We start from the raw sequence: 12907 nt of genomic DNA on the forward strand, positions 1-12907 counted from the left end.
TGCCCTCAATAAACCCTCCACAAAATGCATGCCACAAGTCCCATGCAGTCCATGGTATTTATTGTATTATAGTTACACAGTGAGAGAATATATCAAGACGATTTTACAAAGTGAAAAAGAAATCCAAACATATTAATCTTAAGTGCTGAGTGCTCTCCATGCTTGGTTGATACATACATACAACACTGAAAACCATGCTTTATATAGAACACAGTAGCAAGCTCACAGCTCTAAGAACATGGAAGCTGACACAGTATCTTGTGGAATCAATGGGATGGGTAAGGGTGCTCAGTACCTTACAGGACAGGATGTATTCAGTTCCTTAAAGGGTCAGGCACTAAATTACACAGACAGTTTGGCTCAAACTTACATCACAATATACATATGTAAAATATGCATGATAGGTTGAAAAACAGCCTTCCTGTAGTCAGTGGATTTCCTCCCTCTCCCCTCCCCTGTTCTTCCCATGCTGCTCCTTCCCCCAGAGCAAGGTTAGACAACACGTTCAACTCTACAGCCTGCTCTATAGCTACCATCAGTGAAGCTACAACAGTGACTAACTACTGGTCCTACATTTTGCAGTGAAGCCTAAAAAAGGCACATGCATTCATACACAGTATAGTGTTGGGAAAACTGAAAACAATTTGTAGGTGAAAAAAAATCACTCAGACAAAATATTGCACAGGTTTTTTGTGATCACAGGTACTCTCTCTCTTCCTGGGTAGAGGCAACAAATGGAATACTAAGAAGAATCCTGCTGCTCTCTGGATTCTTACAAATTTCTGTTAACTGCCTGAACACAAAAATAGAACTGACAGGCAAAGGAAAAAGATTTTCTTGCATGTGCTTGTGTCACATTCATGCACGTGTTTGATTTCAAACGGGCTGGTTAGGTTTTCAGTTTACCTACTTTGACAGTATCCTTTCACTCTGTTTTCTATCAGCCTCCTAATACAGAGTCTCTACTAGGCAGCTGGTTTTAGATTTCAGAGAAATGTTTAAACAATATTGTACATCAGCAAATCACAAAGATTGTTTGACAAGCTCACAGTATTATTTGGTAACACTATATTACTATGTCTTTTGCCAACAACAGACTACCTAACACCAGGTACTCTATAATACACATGTCAAATCCACCTCTTCTTGTCACAGTGTTCTCTAAATGTCTTACATGTGAGCTTTTCAACTGTCCTGTGCAGAGTAATGCTGCAAACTAGATTTCAGGATCAATCATGCCATCGAGGTGCTTAACTAACCAACAAACAACAAAAAGAAAAGGAGTACTTGTGGCACCTTAGAGACTAACCAATTTATTTGAGCATAAGCTTTCGTGAGCTACAGCACTCCTTTTCTTTTTGTGAATACAGACTAACACGGCTGTTTCTCTGAAACCAATGAACAACACATACACATAAGCTCTCTGGGAGTCTTCCTCATTTGTTTGCACTGTAGTAGTACCTAAAGACCCCAAGCTAGGACTGGAGTCCCATTTGTGCTAGGTACTGTACAAACATATACGAAGAGACCATCGCTGCCTCAAAAAGATTCATAGTTTGCAAAGCTGGAAAATAAAGTCACAGGATAGCTTCAGGTTATGTCTCTCAGCCTTTATTAGTCTATTCTAGCTTATGCCACCCAACCTCTCTATTATCTCAATGGGATGAAGAAGCGTACACAAAATAGCCAGCCAATCATGAAACCTCTCCTGTCGCCATGCAAGCGGAATGAGAACAGCTGCACTCAACACAGTGAAAGCATTCACAGGAGAGTACTTAAATCGCCCAGACATATCTACTCTTAAAAACAGAGCATTCTTTCAAGGATTCTAAAACTTTCCCTCACTCAACCAGGTTCATATACAACAACAGTTCCCACTCAGTTCAAAACTATCAACCAGTCCAAAAAGTACACTTGCCATATTTCCTAGGAAAAGAGCACATCCAGAAGTACTGCTGCTCAGAGTAAAGTGGTCTCTTCTCTTAGACCTCTTGCTTTATAGTGCAAGCAACTACCTCAAGGTTTCCAAAGCACCAATACAACATACAGATTCAGTTAAGAGCCAAGAAAGTCAGGAAGTTGACGTTTTGTGCAGTTTGGGGTTATTTGTGGTCTTATTATGTGCAGATTTTATACAATTTAAAGGAGGATTGTGTAATGAGCATTTAGAAAGACTGGTTCTTCCACAGACTCTTGAACTGAGACTGCAACTAGTCAAGTCATGGTATATCCAAGTATAGCATTCACAAATGAACATATACAAGTTTATATAAGGTTAAAGAAGGTTAAGGGGTGACTTGATTACAGTCTATAAATATCTACCTGGGGGAACAAATGTTTAATATAGGGCTCTCCATCTAGCAGAGAAAGGTTAACACAATCCAATAGCTGGAAGTTGATACTACACAAATTCAGACTACAAATAAGGTGGGGGGGGGGTTGTTTTTTTTTTTTTTTTAAATGGTCAGAGTAATTAACCACTGGAACAATTTACCAAAGGTCATGGTGGAGTATCCATCATTCACAATTTTTAAATCAAACTCAGATGCTTTTCTAAAAGATATGTTCTAGGAATTATTTTTGGGAAGTTCTAAGGTCTGTGTTATACAAGAGGTCAGACTAGATGATCACAATGATCGCTTCTGGCCTTAGAATTTACCAATTTATGAAGTATGTGTTATGCATTCTGACACAGAACTTTTAGACATGCCTATCAACCAAGCAACAACACACTGAGGAAAAGAAAAGCAGTCTGCTTAACACATCTAGATTAAATAACCAACACTCATGATCCCTTGTCTTTATTTTATTTTAAAAGTCTCATCTTTAAAACGGTGGCTTTTTATCTTTTCTTCACATCTTTCTTTTGCTTTTTGTATTTTACAAGCAAACTTTAGAAATCACATTGATGGCCCTACATATTTGTTGTCCTACTTTGTAAGTGACACGTGTGTAAACGGTTACCAGAAGATCTGTGAAATACAGGTCCCTTAGAATCATACTTTACCTATAACTTATAATATTCTCATCCCTTTCATAAAGTCTCCTTCCTTCCTTTTCTACTTTCTCCCCCCCCCCCCCGTTTTTTTTGGGGGGGACGGGGGGGTACAGAGATATTTATGAGGTTAAATTCTCTTTTCCTTAATCCTTTTCTGTGAAAGGGGAGTAGTGGAAAGGTCTCTCTTACGTGCACCATGTGTGCAAGTTGACCTGAAACTAACTTAATACTGTAAACACAAAACAGCTACTGGGCTCTCACTTACAAGGTGTGTTTTAAAGAGAGCATGTATCTACTAAACTAACACACTAACCACCTAAAATAGTTTGAACATAATACCTGCAATTTGAGATAGATGTGTTGATTCAGGCCTACCACTTTAAGGGCTGCCTGGCACGCTGGACAAGTCCGCAGCCATTTGGGGGCACTGAAGTCTGAGGGGGCTTGTGTGGGAGAAAAGACTGTTGAGAAGGGGTATGTGGAGACTATGATGGGTGGACAGCACTATCTAGGACCCATAGTATAGGGAGAGGAAAAGATGGGCAAGGTTTCACCTTCAGGGGAGACATGTAGATGAAGACAAGCTTCACTGGGATGATCCACAGGCAGTTCACAACAAGGAACTTCTCTTCAACCTCACTTCTCTGACCCACACTTGTCCACAGCATTTTAAAGTAGAATGAGGTATCAGAACTAGTGAGGAAGGCGATGTGGGAGGCATGAGGGAAGAGTAGAGATGTGGGAGAGGATGAGGCTAAGAAAGGCATGAGGGAGATGAGGGGCACAAGGATTGTTCATGTTAAGGCAATTTCCACACTAACAATCTGGAACTGACAGCTAAAGGATGCTTAAATGCATTTTTTATTCAAACAATACCCAGTTAAATCAGGAGTCTCCTCCACACCAATCTAAGCTTGCTTGCCTTACTACCCAATCCCCAAACATACTGAGACTCCATGGTAAACTTCCCTTACTATTCCAACATATAACCAACCATCACACACATCAAATTCCTCTCTGCCACACACAGATGCACCTTAGCTTCAATCTCACACAACCTGAATTCTTACACTTCCTAATTTGAGGGCTTGATTCTGCAAACTTTATGTTTAACAGATTCTATCTGGTATGGAATGTAAGAGTTGTACAAAAAAACCCTCCAACACTCTCAGCCTACCTCCCTGATTGAGGCTGTGTTTAGCACAGAGAGTCAGGAGGAAAGAGATTGTGGGCAGCGTCCACTCACCCTGACAATCTTCCCAATTTGTGGTCCCTCTTATTGTCCTCCAACATCACAAATGCCCACACTGTGCCTAGCTATGCCCTCCAGCCTCCCTGCTGGCAATCCCAGACTGATGGACCACCTGTTTGTGGTTTGGGACTCTCCTCTGGTGAGCTACTGAAAATCTGCTGCCTACAGAAGCAGCTACTTCAGAAGCAAAGCTGGTAACTTTACTCCAGAGACACCTCTTACCTAGGGTGACTAGATGTCCCAGTTTTATAGGGACAGTCCCAATATTTGGGGCTTTGTCTTATATAGTCGCCTATTACCCCCATACCCTGTCCCGATTTGTCACACTTGCTGTCTGGTCACCCTGCTCTTACCAGACACCTAATTCATTGATATGGTGCAAGGAAGCAGAGAAAAGGGAACACAGGTATCTTAAGCTTCACTTTAGGCAATACTGGGGACCAAGTTCTTCCCTCAGATACACATGCACTTAAATCAGTAGAAGTCAAGCCCATTTATTCAGTGGCAAAATTATGACTTTTTACATTCACAAGCCTTACTTCCTCTCCCTTACATAAGGCTAACTTGTAATACCCTATAACAAAAGAAAGCTACGGATAAATTATTTAACCCTACTCTAACAAGATGAAAAGGCCAAAGATAAAACAGTTAGCTCTTTTCATACACAGACCACGGAGTCCATTACACAGCAACATCCCATACATTGCATTATCCCTACCTTCTATTAGAAAGTAAACAGGAGGATAGTTGTTCATTCATGGACCATAACTGCCTAGGAGTCAGAACCTTCTCCCTTCAGAATTTGTTCCCTGCTCTCAAAACTCCAGTGTTTCATGATGCTTACAGGAACTGCTGAGCCTGTTAGCAACCAAATAGAATGCAGGGATTTAAAGAGACCAAACCCTGCCATTTCTATCACTTTCCTTATATTTTCGTCTCATAAAGCAAGAATTCTTTACAAGTATCTGTCTGTGACCCAGGTTTCTCTCAGTTCTATGGGGTAAAGAAGTAGCACATGCCATAACAGAAAGGAAACATTACTGGTAGGCAATTTGCATATTTCAGGATGTGCTGTGACAGAGAAAACTTTAGCTACAAGGAGAGATCCTTGTCCAAATGCAGGCACCTAAAGGAACCTTGCAGATTGATTAGTCTGTAGATTATAAGGATGCATAATTGGTCAGAAGACCTCTATTTACATATGGAAAGTAGAAGCATTTTTTATCTTGTGGCACTGGAAAGATGTTTTAAAGTGTACACTGCAAATAAACCCCCACAGCAGCAAGTCTCAGAGCTCGGGTCAAGTAACTCAGAATCATGGGGCACCCTGTCCCCGCCCACAGGATTTTAGAGCCTGCGTTCCAGGCCAAGTGGGAACATCTACACTGGTATTTTTAGCCCTGTAATGCAAGACCCGCAAACCCAAGTCAGTTAACCCAGGCTCCGAGATTCGCTATCACAGCTTGTAGGGAGTTCTTGTTTTTTTATGCAGTGTAGACGTACTCAGCATGTCTACACCTTGGACTGCTTTTCCAGACCAACATGTTCCTTGAGTTGATCCACTCCTAACCAGCTGTAAGGAAGGGTAAAATTAGATTCCATGAATTCTGTAGCTGTATTTTTCTGAATTATATACCACATCTAAAACAATAATTTTGAATGATGCAATGTGGAATTTTTGATTTTTTACACAGAAATGTCACAATAAGTGATGGAATATTTGGATCCATTTCATGAATACTGCCAAAGTTTTTGTTTCAAGATATTTGTGGGATCAGGATCTGTATGCAGATTAAGGGGGAAGGATGCATTTTCAAGACTGATTTCACCTTGTAATATATTTTCTAAGAGCCATGCTATTAGCGTTGGTACTCATATTGGCAGTCTAGTCACTGGCTCTTCAATATCTCAGCCATCTCTCCACCACTTTAGCAAGATACCTTCTTGCTATGGTACGTTGACAGCCAAGGCTCTTACAGAACTCTTTAACAAAGGAATTTGATTCTTGTGACTGTGGAATGCCCAGTCTATGACAGTTTGCCAAGCCTCACACTCAACATGTTCCTTTTATAAACTTGCCTCTACTGCAAGCTCTACAATAATCTTATAATTAAAAGGGGAAAGAAAAACTAATTAATGCTTGCTCACCTATTGATTCCCTAGTACAGTATATCCCATTTTCTGTGCATCTACCTTTTAGTGGCCAAAAACCATCTGTAACCCACACACCTGGGTGTGGTGTTCTGTCCCATCTAGTGGCACCGAGACCACTTAGAGAGATTAATGAGTCTGCTCTACAGCCTTAGCTAAGGTCCATATGGCTTTTAGCTCATGCAGTAGAGGCTCATGGATTTAGCTCCAGAAGTCCCAGGTTCGACCCCACCCACCAATGACCAGGGTCTGTCGGTGTTACACATCTTTTGTTTAATGCAATGTGATCAGCACATTACAATTATTATTAGTCGTGATAATACTAATATTGATAATACTAGTAATAGGCCAACACTAGTTAGAGATCTTATGAGAAGAAAGAACGATTCAATTTGCAGAGCACATTTTAAGAGATTCAGTGGGCAACACATGTTGATTGGCACTGGAAGGGAAAGTTGATGGCAGAACAACAGGAGGCAGAAAAAGATCTTGGATGGACAATGTGGTATCCTGGATGGATCAAAAGGACTATTCATCCACAAAAGATTAGCAGAGGATCATACTGAACAGGCTAACATGGTTGCAAACCTCCAGTAATAGATATGCCACATAAGAAGAACAACAGATAATTGATACTGGTGAGTGGTGCAACAAGTTTTCCTTTTAGAGATATGTTATATGTAGGTGATATTTAAAAACACTTAACATATATTTGTAACTTTTTATATTGGCGACAGGGATGGAAGGATACAAAAAAGGATCGTCATGCACCGTAGTGCTCACCCCTTTTACCAAAGTATACCATTCATCCAGATTTAGTATTCAGTGGAATCATATTGCTGGCTTGCATCTTTTTCTTTGCTTTCCCCTCTCAATCACACTTTGAGGTTTTGGCCACAAAACTTTGTAACATTACTTTTTGCATATTAGGAGCAAAATTCTCTGATACGAACCAAACTGATTCCTCCTCCATCCTACGGAGGTCATGAAAAAAAAGTTCTGCCCTTAAAGAAGTCAACTCTTCCAAGGCTTGAGAGGGGGAAAAAAGGAAGAAGTATGTGATATGACATCTTCTTGAGCTGTAATGCTAGGACTAGCAGGGACAGGAATATGTGATAAACCATCTTCAGCGTCAGGACGTTATAAGAGCTAACAGCACCAAAGTCACCTCCCACCCAACAATTTAATTTATAAAGAACTTTAATGCCGAAGCATATTTAAAAAGTGAGATAAAAAATACATTCTGATCACTTCCACCACCACTGAAATACTGCCAGCTCTGGGGTGGGAACACTGCAGCTCTTTAACCTCACACAGCAACACTAGCAGTTGAGGCCAATTTAGGAATACTATAACCATCAAATTATCAGGGTTTCTCTGTCATCCAAAGTAGTAAGGACAATAATATGTTGGTTCTCTCTCATTCTCAAAGTAATTTATTTGAATTTTGATTCATACAAACCTCTCTAACATCTATGAGGTGGTCTGGCTGCAGAATAGGAACTCTCTTTCCTGCTGGCAACTTGTGATGTCCAACATTAAAAAAAGAAACTGGATTTTGGCTGGGTCTCCTCTGAACACCAGGAGAGTTGCCACTTCCTTGGGATGCAAGAGAGAAGCTGCGAGATTTCAGTGGAGGATTGTTCTAGTGAATAAACAAGAATATAAAGAAATTTAAAATTCCTCATAGTCAAAAAATATTTCATTAGGCACATAAATCAGAATATAAAATCAAGAATTAAATAAAGTGAGGGAAAGCTAGCTTAACTCACTGTTTTTCAACTACTCTGGTAATTAATGTGCACAAAGTGTTAAGTGAGGAAGTTATCTGTTCCTTTGTGCTATTTCCTGATAATTGTCTTGCTCCACTGCTTAAGTCAGCTTGTATTTGCTTACATGCAACCCAGGAATTGCGCTGAAACAATATACGTCATTTTATATGATTAGGAAGTAGGCCTTTCAATTCAGGTTTGAGCTCTGCAGGAAGATTAACATGTAAACTGAGAGGCAACAGACTACGCAGGGGTGAACCTGACATTTAATAGAGAAGAATTTCATTTACAACCATTTAGAAGACAAAGTGAAACACATGCAGGACTTGTCTATACTTACAGTGCCACAGCACTTCGTGAAGACGCTACCTACGCTGACAGGAAAGTTTCTCCCATCGACGTAGGTACTCAACCTCCAGGAGAGTTGGTAGCTTTGTTGATAGGAGAATCCCTCCCTCTGTCTACACCAGGAGTTAGGTCGGTATAACTATGTCGCTCAGGGATGTGGATTTTATACCATAGTTATAACGACATAAGTTTGTAACTTAAACCAGGGCGCAATCTGATGATAGGGGAGTCACAAGGAGTTAATCCTGCTTTAGAAGGACCTTAGATTTTGGATTTTTTTCCCCCTCTCCCCAGATTTTAGGTTAAATGAAGCAAAAATTTAAGAATATACTTCTATAACGTACAGTCCACGTATACCCTAAATCAACGAAGTGTTGAAAATGGATTGTGAAAGGAGCTAGCAGGCCTTAATCATCAGGCTTGCTAGAAAGTCCTCTCAAGGAACATGGACTTATGGAGTTGCCTTTTAAAAAAAGAAATCTAATTCAGGGGAATTAATTTGGACATAAACAAATTTTCCTTTTAAACAAGCCAAGCAAAAAATGAAAATTACAACTGGAAATCTGAGCTACAATTCAAAACTCAAGTTCTAAAACCAAGAAATTTAGGACCAAAAGCTGTATTCAATATAGCCACACTCCCTGAGTTTTTCAAGTATTGAAAACTATCCAGATAGCAAAACTTTAGTAGAAATGTATTGGGGGGGCAAATACAAAAACAGCCTAAGTACAATAATGTGGTGGAGCTGACTTCTTGTCTTACGAGATAACATTCACCGTTGCTGCAGCAAGATATCCTTGTTAAATAAAAGAATGTGACCTCCCCACAAACATTTTCACCTTGATGAATGTCTGCATTGTATCACTGCCATAAATGAACTCCTGAAGTCTTATTCCTTCACCCTCAATTCACTCAGGGTCATACCTTTAAAATGGACCTGCTAAAATTAGGAATTGCATGACACAGTGAACAATACCTTTTCATCAGATGTCTGCTATGCTACTCCCCGTCTAGTCAGCAGGTCAATACAGGAATTAGTTTACAAAACTTAAAAACTAAATAAAAATAAACACTGACTTTTTAAAAAACAAACATCTCTAGAAATGCCTTAGGAGTAAAATATTGTTTTTAAAATCACTGAAAATTAAAATAAAAACATCAGGTGATTTATAGCATGTTGCTAGAACAATTTTATTGTACACTTGAGGTTAGGACACAAATGTTAACTCAAGTCATTAAACTCCAAGTTTCATCCTAAAATGTACCTGTAAAATATATCTGGTATAAACAACCAATGAAGGAGAAATCAAGCTCCAACCATTAGTCCTTTTATGGCCCTTTCCTCAGGGCTTGTGGGGTTACCCACAAAACAAAAGCCATGAAAAACACTCAGCTTTAAAACCCCCAGGGGCTTCAGCTTCCTCTTCCTTTTATACTCTGTACTATCAGCAATATGACCAGCTGGGACCTGTTAACCCTTCACAGGCTGCAGTACCTTCACCAGTTCATAGTATCATATTACATATTTTAGGAAAAGGCCATTTCTACTCCAGACTATATGTCAAGTGTACTCAGCCACACTCATGTTTCCTCTTTAAGTATTGGGAACTTTTCAGATTTTTCCTTAACCTTATCTGGCTCATGGATTAATAGAATATATCAGTTTTCAATTACATTTACCACAGACCCTAACTGATAAAGAACATGAATATTCTCTCATATGTTTTTATTCAAGAACACATTAAAATCATGAAGTACCTTTCCAATTGCTTCTGTGTGATGCTGCGTGCATATCTGAAGTCTGCTAACCCAATGCTGCCGTTCTTTAGCATCAGTGGCTGATAAAAAGCAAACAAAAATAATTTTACAGGAACAAAAATTAAAGTATAGGCAAGAGTACAGATAATTTTTCTTATTCCTTTAAAATAACACTAATGTAGCACTAATGTAGTACTAGTACAGATAAGCTTTTTTTCTCTCTCTGGGTAAAGAGAGAAACCAAATAAAACTATTTATATAGTGCATGGAACCAATACCATATCCTGGTTTTATTGCCCTTCAGAAGGAATGTACAATTTCCTCTTTGGTAAATCTACACATGATACCAGGAAACATACACAGGTCAGGAAGAATGCAATGGTGAGCCTCAAGGGAACAGGAACAAAAAGACTTTAGCCCAAATTTCCATAAAAGTCTTTTCCCTGGCTCTAGACTAAGATGCCTGTATAGCAGTGGTTCCCAATCACTGATACTTGAAGCTTTTTTCCATTGGAATTATTGGCTGGCTCTCTTCCCACCAGCAAAAGTTACCTAACATAAGTTATGAAACACTGAAATATAGAATTTAAGGGACTGTCTATTGAGGTTCCTCCCCATATCAAATTTATGGTCTTGGACCAATCACCATCCCATAGATTTTGGGGTGCCACACACAAAAAATTAGGATATTATATTCTGTGTGTGCAGTTTTGTTCATATGTTTCTAAAGCAAACAAAGAGACAACCAAACACAAAAACTACAACCACATATAGGAGGCAGGAGTATCCTCTAGTGGAAAAATCTTCTGTCCAAGAACTTAAGTCATACCTCTTAGTTTATACTGCTCTCCACTAGCAGCATTAACGGTGAAGGTATGCGAGTCTTCATCGCTGGGTGAAATTACAGCTCCAGCTAGCTGCAAGGTACCTCTGGGCTTTTGATTTCTAGACTGTTCATTCACGAAGTACTCCAGCAGGCCAGCTTCATTGTTTAAAACAAAAAATCTGTGATTGTGATAAAAAGTCCATTTATAAAATAAAACTAACACACATTTTTAATATAAATAATCATCACCCAACCAAAACTATCTCCACATAAGTTTGGGGAGAATTCGTTTTTGTTTTAATCGGACCAGGAGACGTCAAATGGTTTACGCGAATACCACAAGTTGCCAACACAACCTCACCAAATATACTAGCTATAGCTTAAAATTGCCCAAGATTAGACTCATACAAAGATTCTTTAAAGATCAAACCTTTGCATGGTGTACGTGAACTGTCACTAAGTAAATTAAAAGTACATTTATGATACTTCAGGAACACAGTCTTGGAAGACTTAGCACTGTGCATATGAGAAACTTTAAGACAAAGCAATACTAGCTACAAAGATAGGGGAGTGTAATTTCCATCACTGGACCAATGCCAGTTAGAAATAGACACACTCACAACTTATGCAGCACACAATAGAAGGTATTTCTGTTGTACCAATAAAATAAAAACCAGCAGGATCTTATTAAAGGGAAAAAGGCAAAATACCACATTTATTGTGAATACAGAAAGAATCATAGTAAGCAGTTAGTTATAGTTATAACATTCCATTCAGTCTCAAATTTATTCTCACATTCATTCATACAAACATACACACACACACACACACACACACAGGTTCTGCAAGGTTGTTATCATAGTTACCAGCCTTAGAGTTGCTCATGCCAAGCCACTGGCCAGGTGGCCTGGACATGAGGAGGGAGCAGGGCCTTGTCAGATGCTCATCTGATGCTCCTGGAAGTTGGTTTGCAGAATCAGACCCCAAAGTTCTCACTTTTTAGAGTCTATTTTTATAGGAATTTCTTCCTATGCCAGTCTATGGGAATTGCTTCATCATGCTGTTGCTGAATCAATCAGCAGATAGCACATTCCTGACGGCTCCAAGATGTTATCTTGTTCTTTGGTTCTCCCATTCTTGAGGCTGTTGGGTGGATTCCAGTCTGCCCTCCGGGTGGGGTCCTCTGGTTATTTCCACTTGACACCTTCTTCAGCCGATGGACACTGGATTCTTAGGCTGGCACCTCCCTGATCATTCAGTTATTATCCACACCAAGCATCCATCCACATACATCCTCTATCACTATTTTAATCACAATTGTTAATACAACAAAAGGGTGGGGAGTCTCTGGGTGCTGTTTCTGTTGTTAGAGTATTGTTTTGAGTCTCTCTCTCTGTGAACTGCTTTGAGAACAGACTCTGTCTTAGAATGTACTAACACAGTTAGCAGCTTGCAAGTTTCACACATAGAGGGAGAGAAACAGTACCAAAAACCAAGAGACCTCTTCATTAGTAATACCCTGGAATTTGAACTATGGGGAATCAAACTCATTTGTGATTTTAATACAGAACTTCTTTAACATGATCCAACATTTCAACAGGTGTCCTTAGCTCAACTCTCTGCTTCTACTGTTGTGCAACATACTGCATTAGACAGCTTGTGCCTCCAACCACAACGTTGGTTGTATTGTTGTAGTGCCATGAAAAGTTTGAGAAAGCGTTGCTGAATACCCCCCCTTACACACATACATCACAGCAACCAAAAAAGGCCATTGAAATGCTTAGTAGTCCTTCTCTGCTTTT

At 39.5% G+C, this 12907-nt stretch overlaps 1 protein-coding gene across 1 annotated transcript in view; it reads right to left on the reverse strand.

Moving 5' to 3' along the window:
- OSBPL11 (oxysterol binding protein like 11) overlaps positions 1–12907 on the reverse strand; it is a 72528-nt gene that overhangs the window by 31678 nt on the left and 27943 nt on the right. The window contains exons 3-5 of the mRNA XM_073305184.2: positions 11109–11284; positions 10280–10359; positions 7864–8046 (exon numbers count right to left, since the gene is read on the reverse strand). Coding sequence (XP_073161285.1) covers positions 7864–8046; positions 10280–10359; positions 11109–11284 — 439 coding nt within the window. The remainder of the gene's footprint in view (positions 1–7863; positions 8047–10279; positions 10360–11108; positions 11285–12907) is intronic.

Source organism: Lepidochelys kempii, chromosome 11, assembly GCF_965140285.1.
Source record: "Lepidochelys kempii isolate rLepKem1 chromosome 11, rLepKem1.hap1, whole genome shotgun sequence".
Classification (NCBI taxonomy): Eukaryota; Metazoa; Chordata; order Testudines; family Cheloniidae; genus Lepidochelys; species Lepidochelys kempii.